At 60.0% G+C, this 18,843-nt stretch overlaps 1 protein-coding gene across 2 annotated transcripts in view; it reads right to left on the reverse strand.

Annotated features, from left to right (window-relative positions):
• MRC2 (mannose receptor C-type 2) overlaps positions 1 to 18,843 on the reverse strand; it is a 48,830-nt gene that overhangs the window by 14,693 nt on the left and 15,294 nt on the right. For both annotated transcript variants that reach the window (XM_051825102.2, XM_051825101.2), the window contains exons 2-9: positions 6,146 to 6,547; positions 5,306 to 5,479; positions 5,033 to 5,197; positions 4,768 to 4,881; positions 4,199 to 4,342; positions 1,637 to 1,825; positions 1,384 to 1,538; positions 182 to 289 (exon numbers count right to left, since the gene is read on the reverse strand). In XM_051825102.2, the coding sequence (XP_051681062.2) occupies positions 182 to 289; positions 1,384 to 1,538; positions 1,637 to 1,825; positions 4,199 to 4,342; positions 4,768 to 4,881; positions 5,033 to 5,197; positions 5,306 to 5,479; positions 6,146 to 6,547 (1,451 nt within the window). The remainder of the gene's footprint in view (positions 1 to 181; positions 290 to 1,383; positions 1,539 to 1,636; positions 1,826 to 4,198; positions 4,343 to 4,767; positions 4,882 to 5,032; positions 5,198 to 5,305; positions 5,480 to 6,145; positions 6,548 to 18,843) is intronic.

Consider the following 18,843-nt stretch of genomic DNA (forward strand, 5'->3'; position numbering starts at 1 on the left):
CTGGGAAGTGGCTTCCCCACCACGGGGCCTCAGGGTGTGAGGGCTGCTTCCTCTGGTGGCACCATTCCTTCCAGAGCCCAGCACAGCAGGGGAGGGCAAGGCTGCAGGATTCCATCCACACCCATCCCACACCCCCAGCCCTCTGGCCGGCCCACCCAGGCGGCTCCCTGAGAGGCCTCACCTGGCGGCAGCCGTGGTCCTCGTCAGCAGCCCCCTGGCTCAGCTGGCCTGCCTTCTTGCAGATGGATGGCAAGGACTGGTTACAGGGACTGTCATTCCAGCGGCCTTCCTAGGGACACAGGGCCAGGGAACATCTCAGCCTCCCTCCCTCTCAATCGCCCAAACCTGCCTCTGAGTCTGCTTCTGTGTCCCTGACAGCCTACCAGGCACTGTCTAATGGGAAAATAAGTTCCTTTAAACTAGATATATATATATATATACACACACACACACACACACATATAATCATTATATGATTTTATATTTTTTGTTATTTATAAAGCATTTTATAAACATCAAAACCAAACTGGCTAAGATTATTATAGCAACTGATGGCAAGATAGGTGGGTGGGATTCCCAAGGGATCCAACGGGCACCTGTGGAGCCAGGGTGGGCAGAGGCTGGTGTACGCAGCCCCGAATCTCAGCTGAAGAGGCCCCTAACAGCCTAGCCCAGGCGGCAGCATGTTTGTCCTTAAGCTCCATCTCAAGGGCAAAGCATGTGTGTAACCAGCACCCAGGGAAATGCCTGCCATGTAGCAGACACTCAGTATATAACTGGCTTAGCATTTTTAAATAGCATCCCCTAAGGCATACGGCTCTGCCCCTCCAGTCCCTGGCAGGTGTGCAGCATCTGACAGCAGGGATGGGCGGTCTGGTCCTATGGCTTTGTCCCTTTCCATAGGGCCTCTTATTTCTGCTTGAAACCTGCATCCAATCCTTCGCCTGCCCACCCTGAGTCTACACCGACACCACGGCGCAGTCACAACCACATAACTTGTTAAGACTGGAGCCTGGCCTGGTAGGGTCCCAGAGCGGGAGCTGGAAGATGCTGGAGGAGCATCTCCCGTGATGTGGGCTCGGGTGCCACCTGCTGGCCGGGAAGGGCAGCTGGCGAGAGGCCAAGGGCGGGCCAGGCAGGAGGCCTGGGCATTAACTCCTTTAATCCTTTAATCCTCCCCACCCTCATCTAGGAACTGCCAAGGTGACTCAGCTTGGGGGGGGGGGGGTCCTGATGGGATTCAAATCCTGGCATTCCCCCCTCGTGGAGGGGAAGGGTTGGTCCGTGGGGAGCGGGGTACTGCTGAGAGGACAATGCGGCGGGGGGGGGGGGGGGGGGAATACAGGCAACAGACTGCAGGATACAGGGAGAGGGGATTCTCACCGGCCCCCAGATGGTGACACAGTCCTCCAGACTGTCACGGAAGTTGTTGGGCTCGAAAGGGTGCCAGTGGGTGAAGCTCACAAGGCTCCCATCCGACCACTCAAAATTCATCTGCAGCTTCAGGTCATTGAGGCCGATCCACAGCTCCTCCACCTCTGGGGTGCAGCAGGAGGGGAGACAAGACGATGAGGAGGAGGAAGGGCGGGGCGGGAGGGCCGGGGCGGCGGGGAGGTGAGGATGGGCAGTGCCTCGCCTTGCTTGATCTGCTTGGTGATGAACTCCAGCTCGGCCATGCTGTGGATGCTGAGCAGGTCGCCCCCGCTCCGCAGGCACGCCTTCTTGGACTCCTGCCAGCTGCGCTTCTCGGCCTGCAGGCGATAGCAGTGGCCCTGGAAGGGCTGCCAGCTGGGCTCGCACTCCACCTTCACGTTGGCCCACCTCTCTGCGGAGACCCAGGGATGCTGCTCAGACTCCGCCCACCCGGGGTCCGCGCAGGCGGGGCTCCCACGCCTGCCCCGCATCTGCCCGCCCACCAGACGCTGAAAAGGCAGAACTCGGCTTCCTCCCAGGACCCAGGACCAGTCAGCCTGGGGCGCTCAGAACAGGCGGGCAGGGAGCTGGGCCCAGCCTGCTCCGGGGTCTCCTCTGCCACAGGGCTTCCAGCTGAGATTCAGATTCCGCCCCCAGCCACCGTTATTCTCTCAGAGTGCTCGCTCTGTCCTGGCCTGCACAGTCCTGGGTGAGGGGAGTGGGGAAACAGGCCCCCGGGAGTCTGAGGTCGTGGTGGGTGGGCTACAGGAGTCATGGGGAACCCAGAGACTCTGCAGATGGCCTGCACCCGCTGCCTGGGATTCCTCCTCTGGCTCCTGCCCCCACCCCAAGTTCCTCTCCCTGCAGCCCAGGGCCAAGCCCACCCGCGCCAGGCCCTCCCTCCTTGCATTTCAGGTCGGGGTCCGAGGGCAGCTGAGATGAGCAAGCCCTCGCTCGGGTCTTGGCAAGAGAAAACAAGACTCCCCGAAACCACCCACCGCGTCAGGCTCGGGCAGGACGCGGCGGGGCCGGGCGGGCAAGCGTGAGCCCGCTCACAGCATCGCCCCACGCTGGGATCTGGGATCCGCTCCACGCCGGCCGCTGCCTCTCCCGGAGACACGGCAAGGCGGGCGGGCGGAGAGCCCGAGTGGCCTCGCTCCTAGGCTCGGGAGCTGCCAGTCCCCGCTAAGACCCGAGGCTGCCGCCCGGAACCGAGCAAATTCAAGCGACTGTAGAGGCGCGAGGCCGCGCGCTCGGGAGATGTGGAGGCTTGCGGCCCCGACGGCGCCTGCTGTGGACAGGACTTGCCCTCCGTGATGGGCCCCGGCAGGCAGACCCCGCCCTGCTCCCAGGGCCACGCAGGGATACTGCCGTGGTGGGAGGGGCAGGGAGCCTGCAAGGCCCGCAGTCCACGCGGGGCCGCACCGGGAAGACCTGCGGACTGCGGGCCAGCGTTGCTGCCTGCCCCGGGCTCCCTCTCACTGCAGGTGGAGGCCCTGGATGGCGGCCGCAGTGGCCCCAGGACTGCGGGGCAGGGGGCGGGCGAGGAGCAGCGGCCTCCCGCGAGGTTTTTTTTTTTTTTTTTTTTTGACAGGCAGAGTGGACAGTGAGAGGGAGAGACAGAGAGAAAAGTGTTCCTTTGCCGTTGTTGGTTCACTCTCCAATGGCCGCTGCGGCCGGCGCACTGCGCTGATCCGATGGCAGGAGCCAGGAGCCAGGTGCTTTTCCTGGTCTCCCATGGGGTGCAGGGCCCAAGCACCTGGGCCATCCTCCACTGCACTCCCTGGCCACAGCAGAGGGCTGGCCTGGAAGAGGGGCAACCGGGACAGAATCCGGCGCCCCAACCGGGACTAGAACCCGGTGTACCGGCGCCGCTAGGCGGAGGATTAGCCTAGTGAGCCGCGGCGCCGGCCTCCCGCAAGGTTTTAGTCGTCGGGAGCTGAAGTGTTGCTCATACTGGCTGTGGGCTTGTGGAGTCTCCTGGATTTGTCGTGTTTCCTTGTGAAAATCCCTCTTTCTCACCCCCATGGCTACCTGGATACTGTGTAGCTCCTCCAGCACACGGGTGAGCCCGCTCACACTTGGTCCAACAGCCAAGACCCTCCAGGGACTGGCTGTAACCTGCCTTTCTGAACTCTTCCCACCACCGTGGCCATAAGCCAGGGCCTCTCAAACTGTGCCTGGCATGAATCATCTGGGAATCTTAAAATGCAAGCTTTGACTCAATTAATCTGGGGCGGGGCCTGGCAGTCTGCATGTTTCATATTACTATTAGTTCGAAGGCAGAGAGACAGTGAGAGAAAGAGAGAGGGCACGCTCCTGTTCACTAGCTCACCCCTCAGATGGTCTCAGAGGTCAAGGCTGAGTCCGGGTCCAAGCCAGGAGCTGGGATTTCAATCCGGGTCTCCCACAGGGGCAGCAGGAACCCAGTTACTTGGGACATAACCGCTGCCCCCCAGTCGGACTCAGGCAGTGGTTATCTGCCCTGGCAGGGGGCTGGAGCCAGCAGCCAGAGCTGGGAATGGAACCCAGGCTGGGAATGATGTGGGACGAGGGCATCTCCACCCCATGGTGCCCCCGGGACGCTGTGCTGCTGGTCTGGGGACCAACACGGCCGGGACTCGGTGTCCCAGGGGGATCTGCTGCAGGAGCTCCTTTGAATATCAACATCTGTGTGTGCTCAAGCCCTGTATATAAACTAGTGTAGCAGTGGGGCTGGCACTGTGGCAGACGGGGTAAAGCTGCCCCTGCGGCCCAGGCCCCAGCTCCCCCAGCGGGGGCTCACCTGGCAGGCTGGGCTCGGCTGTGGCGTTCGGCTTCTTCTTGCACACGTAGGGCAGCGCGATGCTGCAGTCGCGGTTCTGCCAGCCGCCCGAGGACTCGGTGCGGATCACGCCACAGTTCTCCTCACTCGGGTTGTCGGGCTGATCTGGGGACGGGCAGAGAAGCGCTCACCATGGCCCCCGGAGCCTCCGCAGACCCCCTGGGTACTCTCTGCTCCCGCGGAAGCCCTGCCTCCCTCGGCCTCCACCGCGGGGTCCTCACTGCCTCCTGACCTGGGCCCACAGAGCCCTGACCCTCCTCCAGTACTGGCCCTGGCCTTCCTGGCTCCACCTCTAGGTCTGCTGGGCACTGCTCAAAGGAAAGAGCGGAGGCTGAGATCCAGCCCAGACCCTGAGCCCTGGGTCCGGGGTCCGAGCCCCTCTGTGAGTTCCCAGTTCACAGCAAGGCACTGCAGGGACTGGGGGCCCAGGCCAGCTGGGGTGAAAATCCGTGCCTCCCACCTGCTCTCCTGCAGTAGCCTGAGTGCTTGGGGGTCCCCCAGGCCACCCTGCGCCCCAGACGGCGCCTCACCGCTCTCCCAGTTGAGGTACTTGAGAGGTGAGTTGTCTGACCACTGCCAGCCGCCACTGGTGTCCAAGTCGTTCAGGCCAATCCACAGCGTGGAGCTGTACCCGGTGAGGAGCCCTGAGAGCAGGAGCGGGGAGGAGAAGGGAGAGGCCCCAGCCTTAGCCTCCAGAGCCCCACCCCCATTCCAGCATCCTTAACCCCAGGCGGGCGCGGGCCTCAGGGTCCCGACGGCCACCCAGCCCGACCCCGGGGCAGCTGCCCAGCTCACCATTGATGTAGGTCTGCTCGTGGATCTCCGTGATGCTCAGCAGGTCCGCCCCCTGCTGCTCGCAACTGGCCCAGGCCTCCCGCCATGACAGCGTGGACTGGAAGTTAAACTGGTAGCAGCTGTCGGTCAGCTGGTCCTTGTCCCAGAAGGTCTCGCAATCGTTACCTGTCACCAGGGCAGCGGGACACTTGTCCTCGGCCAGCTTGCTCCTTCAGGGCCCACCCGCCAGGAAGTCCCCAGCCCGGCCCCAGCCCCGCTCCGGCCGGTGCTCACTCTTGATGGGGCAGAAGCCCCAGCGCTCATCCTTGCCATAGTCCTGGGTGGTGGCGCACCACAGGTGCCCGTCCTCGCGGCCCGTGCTGGTGCAGCCGTGGAACCACTGGCTGTCGTACTTGAAGGGGATGGTGCATGGCTTCCCGTGGGAGTTTCCCTGGATGGTGTAGACTTCTGCAGGGGAGGGGCCAGGCCCTGGTACTTCGGACCCCAGGCACTGCCCACCCCTCAGCCACCGGGGGGGGGACCCCTCTAGCAGGGACAGTTGGGGTGGCAGAGGTCAGCTGAGAATGGTTTTAAGGCTCCCTCCCCTGTGAGGTCAGCCCAGGAGCCTGGGACAGGTCCCCAGCACATCCCACAGGGCTGGGAAGGGCCCCCCAGTGCCTGCCCAAAGTCTGGCTGCGGGAGGAGGTTGAGCCCCATGAATCCCAGCGCAGTCACTCGGCCCAGGGCGCCATGCCCCGCTCCCCCACCCCACCCCACAGCTCCATCTCAGAGAAGCCACCCAGGGATGGTGCTGTCCCTCACTGGGGGCTCCAGTAAAAAGGGGACCACGGAGCCTCCCTGGAGAGTTGAGGGGAGGACCGTTCATTTAACGTTGCATTATGCATTTCTATACTATTTGAAGTCTCTCCACATGTGTATTAATTTTGCAGTTTTTTAAAACAATAAATTGAATGTTTTGATTTTCCTAATGATTCGAAAATGCTTCCTATTGCAGTGAAGAGGGGACTGCCAAGAGTCCACAGAGGTTAAAGGTCACCCTGCAATCCAGCCCTCCAGGGTTCCAGAGCCCTGGACACCAGGGGCCCCGCCCCTCGCCCGCAAGCAGCGGCTCACCATAGTAGGGCCGGGCGCACAGATCCTCATCGCTGCCATAGATGTGCCACTGGCCACTGCGCGTCTGGTCGCCACGCTCAAGGGTGCCGGGCTTGGACACGTTGCTGGCACGGCCCCCCAGGAGCAAGGACAGCTGGTCGCCCAGCGTGCGACAGTGCCAGCGAAGATTCAGCGCCTCCCGGTCACACTCGTACATGCCCAGGGAGGCTGTGGTATTGGTGCCCGGCCAGCCGGTACCCAGGCACTGCGTGGTCCCCAGGTTGAAGAGCCGGTTTCGGGAGACCCACTTCCAGCGCTGGGCAGGCAGACTGGCATTGCAGGCTGGGGTGACACGGACTTGCCCACCCAGGGCTTCCAGGCAGCCCTGCAGGCCCTGGCTGAAGATGAGGAAGACATCGGGGTCTGGAAGGGAAGGCGGGACAGGAAGTCACCACAGGGCCTCTCCTGGCTGGCCCCACATGACTATGGGGGCCTCCAGACCCTGACCATGCGCCGGGTGCTGGCTTGTGAGCCTTCCCCATGCTGTAACACGCCATCTTCACTATGGACTCCTTGAGGCGGGTGTGAGAGCAGAGGAGCCCATGGCCAGTCTCTGTCCTAGCCCAGGTCTCCGGGAGGCAGGACGGGGAGGACTCAGTCCTCTGTCCCATTCCCAGGGGCAAAACCAAGTCCACAGGGCGCGCTGAGGACCACACCCAACAGTCCTCTCGTATTTGTGGTTGTGGTTACCCCAGGTCAATCTCTCAAAATGTTGGATGGAAAATTCCAGGAATAACCCATCCGTCACTTATACATAATTCCTGTCCCAGTTCTTGATGGTTAAGACGGTTCTATTTTGTCATGAGTGCACATCTCTGTGCATAATGTGTAAGCTGAGCTTTCTAAGTCCATGAGACGCCCTCACAAAGTTCGTGGATGGTGAAGACACTGCTTGGCACCCCGCCCTCTACCAGAGAGCCTGGGTCAAGTCTTGGCTCCACTCCCATTCCAGCTTCCTGCTAACGTGCACCCTGGGAGGCAGCAGAGGATGACCCAAGCAGTTGGGTTCCTGCTACTCACATGGGAGACTGGGATTAACCAGGATTCTGGGTTCCTGGTTTCAGCTTGGCCCAGCCTTGGCTGTTGTGGGCATTTGGTGAGTGAACGAGTAGAGGGAAGCGTTCTCTCTCAAGTGAAAATAAGTAAAATATTTTAAGAAGCTCATGGAGAGGTGGGCGTTGTGGTGCAGCAGGCTACGCCACCACGTGGATGCCTGCATGCCAGCTGGAGTCCTGACTGTTCTGCTTCCAACCCAACTTCCTGCCAGTGTGCCTGGGAAGCAGCAGACGGTGGCCCAAGTGCCTGATCTCTACCACCCATGTGCCTCTGTCACTCTTCCTTTCAAATAAATAAGTAAATCTCAAACACACACACACACACACACACACACAACTAAAAGATATGATTGCTTCTCATCCCAATCTGTTAACAGATAAAATCCATGGCACTTAATGTTCAACTTCCTACAAGGACCAATCTAAAGAAACAACTCACTGAAAATGTGCTTTATGATAAAACTATATATGGATTGAAATATTTTTTTTGCATCAAAGTAAACTTTTTTATTTGAAAGGCAAAGTGGCAGAGAGAGGAGAGACAGAGACAGATCATCCATTCCATGTTTAACTCCCCAGATGGCAGCAACAGCCATGAACGGACCAGGCTGAAGCCGGGAGCCAGAAACCCCATCCAGGTCCCCCATGTGCGTGGCAGGAACCCAAGTCCTTGAGCCATTATCTGCTGTCTCCCAAGCACATTAGCAGGAAGCTGGATTGGAAGAGTAGGCGGGACTTGGTCCTAGGAACTCCCATAAGGGCCGTAGGCATCCCAAGCAGTAACTTAACCAGCAGTGCCACAATGCCTGCCTCTGAACCTCTGAACTTTTTAATCCCAGTGTCCCTGAACTTTCTGAAGCATCCTTGTGTGTGTGTGTGTGTGTGTGTGTGTGGGTGTGTAGAAAAACAAAGTAAGTGTAGGGTTTGGTACTATTCATAGTTTCAGGTATCCTGGGGGGGTCGTCTTGGAAAGTATCCCCCCAAGAATTAGGGGATCTACTGCACTTTACTGAAAATTTTGCAAAGACCAGTGAAGGCGTCCATGTCACACACCAGGCTGCAGTCCTGTTCTTGGTCTCCGGTAGGTAGCATGGTTTCCTGCCACAGTCCTCCAGCCTGGAGGCAACACCGCCTCAACCACCCTTGTCTCTCAGCTTCACAGGTTCCTTACTTTCTTCTTTCAAGAATGTTACCCCAAAACATCACCCACCCCCCAATCCCAACCACTCACTCCTCCTCCCACACCAGTTCCATGTTTGTTTCCAGACAGTGCAGTTTAACCCCCTGGCTTCCTCAACCCTGCATCTTCACGCCCACTTCCTTGCTGAGCAGAAAGGAAATCCACCCCATCCCCAAATCATACCCACTTCACAGATTAAGAAACGAGGCTGGTTGGCGCCGCGGCTCACTAGGCTAATCCTCCACCCTGCGGCGCCGGCACACCGGGTTCTAGTCCCGGTCGGGGTGCCGGATTCTGTCCCAGTTACCCCTCTTCCAGGCCAGCTCTCTGCTGTGGCCAGGGAGTGCAGTGGAGGATGGCCCAAGTGCTTGGGCCCTGCACCCCATGGGAGACCAGGATAAGTACCTGGCTCCTGCCATCGGATCAGCGTGGTGTGCCGGCCGCAGTGCGCCAGCCGTGGCGGCCATTGGAGGGTGAATCAACGGCAAAAGGAAGACCTTTCTCTCTGTCTCTCTCTCTCACTGTCCACTCTGCCTGTCAAAAAAAAAAAAAAAAAAAAAAAAGAAATGAGGCTTGGGGCAGACGATTGGTACAGCAGTTCAGACTTTGCTTGGGATGTCCACACCCTAGGTAGGAGTGTCTGGGTTCGAATCTCAGTTTTTATTTGAAAGATAGAGTTAAGCAGTGAGAGAGAGAGAGAGAGACAGAGAAAGGTCTTCCCTCCGTTGATTCACCCCCCAAATGGCCACTACGGCCGGAGCTGTGCTGATCCAAGGCCAGGAGCCAGGTACTTCCTCCTGGTCTCTCATGCGGATGCAGGGACCCAAGCACCTGGCCCAACCTCCACTGCCCTCTTGGGCCACAGCAGAGAGCTGGACTGGAAGAGGAGCAACCGGGACTAGAACCCGGCGCCCATATGGGATGCCGGCACCACAGGCGGAGGATTAACCAAGTGAGCCACAGCGCCGGCCCCATTGGGCCATCTTCTACTGCTTTTCCAGGCCATAGCAGAGAGCTGGATCAGAAGTGGAGCAGCCAGGACTTGTCCATATGGGATGCTGGCACTTCAGGTGGCAGCTTTACCCACTGGGCCACAGTGCCAACCCCACCCCCTTTGCTTCTGATCCAGCTCCCTGCTCATGTGCCTAAGAGACAGCAGATGACGGCCCAAGTCCCTGACAACCTCATGGGAGACCTGGATGGAGCTCCTGGCTCTTGGTTTGTTTTGGCCCACTGATGGTGGGTACCTGGGGAGTGAATCAGTGGATGGAAGCTCTCTCTGTCTCTGTCTCTCTCTGTTTCTCTTTCTGTTCCCCTGCTTTTCAAATAAATAAAGATGAATAAATAAAACATTTTTCAAAACTCAAATTGAAAAATATGACAGTACTTCAAGAAGGTTTTGGAAAAATGGAATGAAAAGATAAGTTCCTTCAGGTGGAAAAACACTTTGATATCCATGTTTAGGGTTTTTTTACAGGCAGAGTGGACAGTGAGAGAGACAGAGAGAAAGGTCTTCCTTTGCCGTTGGTTCACTCTCCAATGACTGCCGCGGCCAGCACGCTGTGGCTGGCGCACCGTGCCGATCCGAAGCCAGGAGCCAGGTGCTTCTCCTGGTCTCCCATGGGGTGCAGGGCCCAAGCACTTGGGCCATTCTCCACTGCACTCCTGGGCCACAGCAGAGAACTGGCCTGGAAGGGGGGCAACCGGGACAGAATCCGGCACCCCAACCGGGACTAGAACCTGGTGTGCCGGCGCCGCAAGGTGGAGGATTAGCCTAGTGAGCCGGGGCGCCGGCCCTAGTTTTTTTATAATACCAAAGTTCCATGAACTTTTTGGGGACTCCTCATATTTGCTACTTACTAGAAGCAAACAGTTAATCTCCTAATATAAAAAGAACTTGTAGCACATATGCAAATAATGCAGAAATACTAACAACGCAATAGAAAGCTAGTAAGAGATGTGCATAGAGGGCTACACACATGAAATGCAATTGGCTCTTCGATATTTGGCCCGACAGCCTCACTCAAAACCAAAGCAAAATAAACAGCATTAGCCAGGTAAGTCTCCTTCCTGCTCAGCGACCCATCGCGCTTCAGCTAAAACACAACCTCTCTACCGCGAGGACCTGGTTGGGCAGGACCTGGTCCTGCCAGTCCATCCCAGCTCCGGTGATTCCCCCTTGCTCAAGCCACACTGACCTCGTGTTCCTCCTTGAACAGGCCTGGTCCTTTCCTGCCCCCTCAGCAGCAGCTGAAGCCTCTGCCCCCCAGCTGCTGGGTCCGGCTGGGCTGCTCAGAGCTCCACCCTGCGGGTGCACAGTCCAGCAATCACGGAGGACTGCAGGAGAATTGCAGGCGGAATTGCATTGGCTCCTTCCTTTCTAGAATCTTCCTTCTCGACTTTTATCCTTTTGGGTGGCCCCAAACTCTGGTCTCTGCAGACAGTAAAATGGCCACTTTCTGTTTGCTCCTGAAGGGGCCGTGTGCTTGGCGGAGGAGCTGGTTAAGTGTGCCACTCAGTTTGCCTTTCGCTCTCCAGGATTTTCTCTCCCCGCGTCCACACTAGTTAGTTTGCTTATTTTTACTATAAGGGGACGCAGTAAGGGCAGCGGTCACTTTATAAATAACGCGGGTTTACTTAGCTCACGGTTTCGAAGGCTGGAAGTCCAAACACCAGGGCACAGGCTCCTGTGAGAGCCCGTCTTGGCTGTGTCACCTCGGGGCACACAGCGCTCTGGGAGCTCTGAGAAATGAGGCCAGAGAGCCTGCGCCCAGCACCCCGGTGGTCTAGGGACACCCCACTCAGCCCTGCCTCTTGGAGGCCCCACATCACATCCACACCAGGCCCAGGAACCTTGGGGGACGAACGCCCCCCCCCAAAGCTGCGAACACCGTCTGTTGGTTTTGGCTGCCTTCCAGCGCCTTCAGTGCCTGCAGTGTGTCCCTAACCTGCAGGTGCCCTCGGCCAGAACTCGGGAAGTGACGCGCTCTTCCTTCGTGTCTGGGTCTCCCCTCTCGTTCACAAGCTTCCCACACCTCGGCCTTCATCATAGCACCCTGGTGCCGAGAACTCTGCCTGACATGCAGCGCCGCTTAGCAGGTGCTGAGGAGCAGGCGAATACGCGACCAAACAACCCTGTGCACCCTGAGCCTAGGTGTGGAGCTCAGCCGGCCAGCTCAGTGCCCGCCGCACAGTGCCCCAGCTCCACCACTGCGCGCTCAGAGCGCCACGGTGGGGGGGCTGCTGTGGCTGTGCCACCGGCCCTGGCAGCACCAGGCTCAGGGTCCCCCTTGGGCAGCTTCCTGAAGGGCCGTGAGGGCGACCCCCCGTGGCAACTCCTCCTCTAACCTGCTCCCTGCCCCCTGCAATGCACTCAAGGTTTCTGGGGGAAATCCTAGTCCCCAAGTTTAGGGGTGGGACCTCCGGGGGGTGAGGTGGTCACCAGGGCAGAGCCTCCTCCCCTGGGATTAGTGCCCTGTGGAAGAGGGGGTGGAGACGCGGCCCCTGGGGGACTCGAGCCCTCATCAGGCAGGGAATCTGCTAGCACCTTGATCTTGAACATCAGTTAGAAATAAACCTGTGTTTGTAAGCCCTGCCTGTGGTCTTTGTTCTAGCAGCCAGACAGACGACCACGCCCTCCCCAGAAGCCACCAACTTGCCCCAGGCCTTGCCCCAGGCCTGTCCACGCTTCCGGAAGGAAGGACTGGGTGATGCAGGCAGGCCGACAGGACAAAGGTGATCAGATTTGTGAGCAGGAAGACCACGTCTTCCCCACGCATCTCATGCCCCTACCTGACCACACCTGAATGGCCAACCGCCCATCAGGCTACGTAACCACGCCCCTCTGGAAGTGGATAAAAGGCCTGGAACATGGCGGGCCCTCCCCTGTTACCCCCGTCCCTCTCTGCCCTGGATCCCCTGTTGCCCCGCCTCCGGGCCGCCCACGCTCTCTGCCTTCGCTTTGCTCCTCCTGCTAAGCTGCTTGTAGCTGCTCATAACCAATCGCTCACCGCACGTGGCTCCTGCCTGCTCTCCGCTCGGTGTGGCCCCAACTTCATTTCTAGACGTTTCTTTCTCCTTTAGACAGAGCCCACACTCTCCTATGCATTTCCCTCACTAAATAAAAAAGCTTAAAAAACTCACTATGCTGCCTGGTCCATCTGAGCCAGTATTCAGAATTCTCTGAATTCGTGGCAGGGACCCACACAGCTTATTAAATTCGGAAGATACTGATAAGCAGATCGGTTTCATGGGTTTGTGAGCCTCAGAAATCTCGCAGGGGTTACCAGTGGGTAGGGAAGGGGCCTGGGACAGGAGCAGGGAGAACGCAGGGCTTGTCCTAGCTTCTCCTGGCTGGGACTGGACGAGGAGGCTCCGAGCCTCCCAGGAAGCCACATCAGCCGCGGGGCACAGAGCCTCCCCCTCCTCTCCAGCCTGCACCCACAGTTCCAGGCCGGCTGCGCCAGCCGGGACCGCTCTCCCTCAAGCCAAACTGCTGTCCCCGTGGCCCTGCGGCCTGGGCTGTCACAGTAAGCATGGTGGCGAGCCCACGCCTCCCTCCGACAGCCCAAGTTCTGGGTCCAAGTCCACCTCTCCCCTTGGAGCCCCTGCTTGCTACCTGGTTCGTTCCAGGCAAGGCCAGGGCCACCGGGAAATCCCGGCAGCCGCCTGGCTGTCCCGGGATGCGGCCTTCACTCAGCGCAGCGGGGGCTGGGGTGCCGGGGGAGGCCGGGGCGGCCTCAGAGGAGGGGGTGAAGAGAAGGGGACAGCACGTGGAGCGGGAGAGGCCTGCGGGAGAGCCACAAAGTGACGGAACCGCTGAGCGCAAGCCTTGAGGGTGTCGGGGCTTCAGGACCGCCAAGGCCTTGCAGCCCACATGCTTCTTATCGGGCCCCTTCCCTCCATGTCCGTTTGCCTCAATCGGAAAACTTGGCTGTGGTTTAGAGAGCACCTTTCTTCGGTCTCCAATAATGACTCTGCCCTTTGTTCTAGACCCTGTCTAGCCCACTCCCACCCTCGTTCCTTTGTAACCACAGCCTCTACTCTTACAGCAACGGCCCCACTCCCCACCCGTGTGTATTGATGGCCCTCTCCCCCACTGAATGTATGACTGCCCAGACTTGTTCACAGACAAACCCCTCTCCCCACGAGACGGCGGCCTTTCTCCCGCCCTGGCTGGGATCAGCTTCGCAGCCTCCCTCTCCCTGGTAGTGACCTCAGGAGCAGCTTTGGGCCACGACGTGATCTCGACCAACCGACTCCAAACAACTCCAGCAGCTACAAGAGGAAGTCCCCAGGTCCACTGAGACCCCCACTGGCACCATCCGAGGTCCCCAAAGCCGAATCACCTCCCTAGCAGTGTTTACAGGAGGTGATGATGGGACCAGCCAGGCTGCTGCAGGGATCCACTCGGCTCCCCACCCAGGACATCTCCACTGCCGACATCGCCCATGCCAGCGGCGAGCAACGCATGCCCACGTCAGCAGGAAGGAGCTCCAGAAGACAGATCATCGTCCCTCCGCCCCTCCTGGACGTTTGGGCTGATGTAATCCCATACAAGACCTGCTTTCTAAAACAACGAGAGGGGGGAGTGTTAGTAAAGTGGCACGGTCCGATCTGTGGCGCCATCGCAGGCTCCAGCCCCGTCGCCATTTTGCACAATAAGCTTCATTCTGAGCCCGGCCTGGCTCACTGGAAGTCAGGTGACCAAATGGCCCGAGCACACGCGCCAGCTCCACCCCACCCTAACGGGATGTGCTGCCCCCACTTCCTTATCTCCGCAAAGCTGTGGAAGACCTGTTCCCCAGGACAGTACGCGGAGGCAGCCTGGGGTGTGCCCACCTGACAAAAAAAGCTCCCTTGCTCCGGCGTGTGGTGTGTTTTGTGGTGGCCTCTCCTCTCAAGGAAGAGCACGGCTGAGGGGAGCGAGACGGGAACGGAGGTGGGTTGGGAACTGCCTTGCGGTTTTGAACTCAAGTTCTTAGCACAGATGAAGGGGCAGAGGGGGCACAAAATCAGAGGCATGCTGCCCCCAGGCTAAGAGGGCGCCCCCACCCCCTCCCCTGAGCCTTGTTCCACGCACCTGGGAGGACGGGTGTAAGTGCAGGTGCCCACCCTGCAGACACAGGGTCCCGCAGAGGAAATCCTGTGTTGTGTTGGCAACCGTCCCACACCTCACGGTGCCATGCACCAAGTGGTGGCTCAACACACACTCGCTGGGCGAACAAATGAATGAAGGCAGGCAGGGAACCGCGCACTGAGAACTGGCCGGACAGGACGCAGTCACTCATTCATTCAACCAGTGCTCACTGAGGGTGCATGTTCGCCCTCATAGTTCAGGCAAGCGCACCCCGGATCAGTTTCCTGAGTCTTGCTTCTTGCTAGTGTGCGCTCCGGGAAGCACTGCTGATGGTGCGTTCCTGACACACACGTGGGTTCCTGGCTCCTGGTCTCAGCCGCTGGCCTGGCCTGGAGCTACTCTAGACATCGAGGGAGGAAATCAGCACACGGGTTTGCTTTGCCTTCTTAAACATTTTAAGTTATTTATTTATTTGAAAGGCAGAAAGACAGAGAGAAACAGAAAGAAAACTCCCCCAAGTGCCTTCAATAGCCAGGCCTGGGTGTCCCAGGGAGTGGTAGGGTCCCAGTGACCTGAGCCTCCCAGGGTAGAGGTCAGCAGGAGGCTAGAGGGGGGAGCAGAGCCGCGACTCAAATCCAGGCGCTCTGATACAAGAGATCAGTGTCCAAAGTGACATCTTTGTAACCGCCGTGCCCAATGTGCCCGCTGGAGTTCACATAAACACAAACAGGAAATCAAAACACCGCCCATGCTTGCTGAGCACCCCCCCAACCCCCCCCCACCCCGCCGCCGCCATGCCTGAGGCTCAGCACCGAGGGCGGCGTGAGCAACACAGCCATGATGCCAGTCCTCCCGCATGTGGCCCGGCACGGGGCCGGCTCCGTGCTGAAGATGAGGAAAAGCTGTGCTTGCCCTCCCGGTCTCTGTCTGCCCAGCGCACTCCCCACCCCTTTCTCCTTCTTACATGTCCACATATATCCTGTGCCTGCGGTTTTGTGGGCGGACACGGCACTGAAAAGGTAGAAGAGCCAACGGCCCTGGAACCGCGAGCTCTCTTTACATACAGAGATGAGACGGCGGACGGGGGCGCCATGGCCGTGTTTCCTACGCTGAGCTGACAGGAGACAGAGAGAGGCAGAGCTGAGCACTGCGGACACAGGAGAGGCAGCAGGTCCCAGGGCTGCCGCATGCCTGAGTTCTGCCATCCTGGGCTCCTACATTCCCACGCGGCCCTTTTTCCCTTGGCTCCTGTCCCTTGCTACCAAGAGTCTTGAAGGATATACAGCCTGGGACCTGGGACCAGAGCCTTTGTCACAGTGTCAAACACCAGCCCGTTCTCCTGGGCCCAGGGGACAGGTGCTCCAGGGCCGCCTTGCCCGCCAGTCCAGCCTCGGGGCCATCTCAGAGGAGGAGCGCAGGGGACTCCCAGCCCCCTCTGGGTTCCACTCCTGACTGCTCCCTGGGGCTTCCTCACCCCATGCTGATGACCCACACCAGGTAGCAGAGGGAAACCAGCAGTGAACAGGATGACAGGGCCTCTGCCCTCGTGCCGTTCACAGGGACGCCGGGGAGGCAGAGTGCAGGAAGCAGTTAGGACGGCGTGCGGTGGCCAGACCCCACGTGTGCCCGTGGCCGGGGGAGAAGGTGCTGGGTGGAATGGACTCCGTGGTGCAGTGCACCCTGCCTGCCTCTGAGCACCCAGGGCGTCACCTGGGACACCCACTCCCGTGCGCAGAGGCAGCTGAAGGATTTTAAAGCAATTTGCCCTACATGGAGTGGCCCCTGGCCCCGAGTCTCCTCCCGCCCGGTCCAGGGCCCCTGAGGCCTCTCCGCGCGGGGGAGTCCTGGGGTGTGCAAAGGCTTGGTGACATTTTTCTCTCTGGACGAAGTCCCAGCTGTCTGTGCAGCTTCCCCGGACTCGGCCCAGAGCTCTGACCTCGCATAAGCGGGCTGCCTCCATTCCAAAGCTGAAGACATCCCCGCTGGAGGAGGCGGATGAGAAGTTAATTCTAGCCAGGGCTCGGCATGCTGAATGAGAGCCGTGTCACCGACAAGCCGGCAAACAGCCAGCAGGGGCAAGCACACACAAGGGTGTACCACACTGGGAAAACGGGGGCCGGGGCGGGGGGGAGGCAAGAAGCCGGCACGCGGGCCCCAGCCACCACCTGGCTCAGCCTCGGGGGAGCTGGGTCTGGGGCCGGCTGACAGCACTTGGCCCGGTGGCCTCCCCAGGCAGAGGCGAGGGGTCATCCCAGGGAGAGCCAGGGGCCGCATGCAGGGCCGCCAGCCAAGAGCAGCAGCTGTTTTCAATGAGGCGGTTGGCCTCAGGGCCAGGCCTGCAAATGTCCCTGAGTCAGCAGAAACTGCCTGCCCCGCCCTGCTGAGGGGCCAGCCCCAGGGACCCAGCACCCCACCCTGCATCGCTCCTCTGCTACAGACCTATAGACAGCGTCCCTGCACCCCAGGGACACTCACCCTGGGCTGGGCCCCTGGGAGCACCCTGACACCCACAGCCAGGCAGTCACAGGACATGGAGGCTCCATGCCCCGCCCACCGGCTCCCCTCCACCCCGCAGCGCGGGTCACCCACTCTGTCAAGTGCAGGGCCCGGGTGCGGCCGCCTCTGGCCCGATGCGCCTCCGGCTCCAGCAGCAGCGGGCTCCCTCGGCGAGCATTTCTAGACCCGCTCTTCTCTTTGCCTAAAACCTGCGTGGTGCAGAAAGTGGCGTCCCGTGTACCAGAAGATGCTAAAGGGAACTCGGGCAGCGCACGTGTGACGGGGCGGGGGAGGGGGGGGACGTCACTCCCACGTAGGAATGCAGGGGGAGCAGGAGCGCAGGACTGGTGCGTGGTGGGCATCCGCAGGCTCTCAGCGCGGCCACTTGCCCCTTCCCACACTTCTGCTGGCCCCGGCCCCGCCAGGTGGTGCGGGCTGCGCGGGGACGGCCCTGCGGTTCTCTGGGAACACAAGTCCCCGCCGGCCTCCCCCTGGCGACCGCTCTCCCCTGCTGGCTTTTGTCCTCTCACACCAAAGCACCGCAGCCCTGCCGCCTGTCCTTTCCCAGGCCCCCTCGGGCAGGATGAAGGGGGAGCCGCCGAGCCGCCAGTCTCCCGCGGCGCCGCTCCCGGTCCTTCCCGGGGGCCGCCCGGTCCTAGCCCCCTGCTCCAGTACCCCCGCGCCAGGGGGGGAGTCCTCCGCCGGCCCCGCCCCGCGCCCTCTCCTGCCGGACCCCGCACGCGCCGCCCCCGCCCCGCAGCGCAGCGCCCCACTCCGCGAGCGCCGGGTCCCCGTGGCCGCGGCCGTGGCCCCCGGCGCCGTCTGCGAGCCCGCGGCCAAAATAAACCGCCCGAGAGCCACTTCCTTCCCCGTGGGGGAGACTTTCACAACGCCGGCCGGCTGGGTCAAGGCAGCATGTGGCTTTCAGACCAGCACCAGCCAAGAGAATTCGGGAAGGGGCCCGCGCGGCGGAGGAGCACGGCGACCCGGAGGCGTCTGGGGCGGGATGTGTCAGCCGCAGGGTGGGTGCGCCCACACTTGCCTGGTGGAGCGCGGACGGACGCAGGAGCCTGGGCGGGGGGGGGGGGGGGGGGGGGCCACAAGCCTGTGCGGACGGAGCGGGCAGGGGGGCGAGTGTACGCGCGGTGGGAGTGGTGGGGTGGGGGTAGCATAGGCTGCAATCTGAGAAGCCCCTCCCCGCAAGCTGCAGGCCTCAGAAGGCAAGGTTTGGGGGCCTTTGTGGAATTTCCAGTTTTCACATTGAAAATGAATGATACTTTTCTAAGAAAAAAAATACCCATACGCACAAAAAGAAATATGTAGGGAATTCACTGAAATGTAATCACTTGGGAGAAATTAAGGTTTGAAATATCAAATTCAATTACAACTGCTCTGTAATAATCTTTCTAATAACAGAAGAAAAAAAAGGCAGGACTTTTCCACGAATCAGCAGGAAAGATCCTCACTGGCCAGCAGCCTGCAGAGAGAGGGCAGGCTCGGTCCCTGGCAAAGCCCAGCACGGCCGGTGGGCGGCGCCATGCGTGCTGAGTGACAGCATGAATGTGAACCCAGGGATCCTAGAAGTCATCTTGCCATCCTGGCCGGGTGGAACGTGCGACCCGCGAAGGCGTGCAAGCAGGACCTGAAATCCAGTAACCCTACGGCAGACTGCTGTTTAAGTTGATCATTGTGTACAGCCTGAGAATGTGTTTTATATATGTGTATCTACATATAGCCAATGGCCCTTGGCAGACAGACCCTTCCCCTCTCTTGCCAGAATGTGCAAACTGAAAACATATAGATCGGTCCAAGGACAAGCAAACAGCCAGAACCTTGCCTCTTTGTTAGG

This window comes from Oryctolagus cuniculus, chromosome 17 (genome assembly GCF_964237555.1).
Source record: "Oryctolagus cuniculus chromosome 17, mOryCun1.1, whole genome shotgun sequence".
Taxonomy (NCBI): domain Eukaryota; kingdom Metazoa; phylum Chordata; class Mammalia; order Lagomorpha; family Leporidae; genus Oryctolagus; species Oryctolagus cuniculus.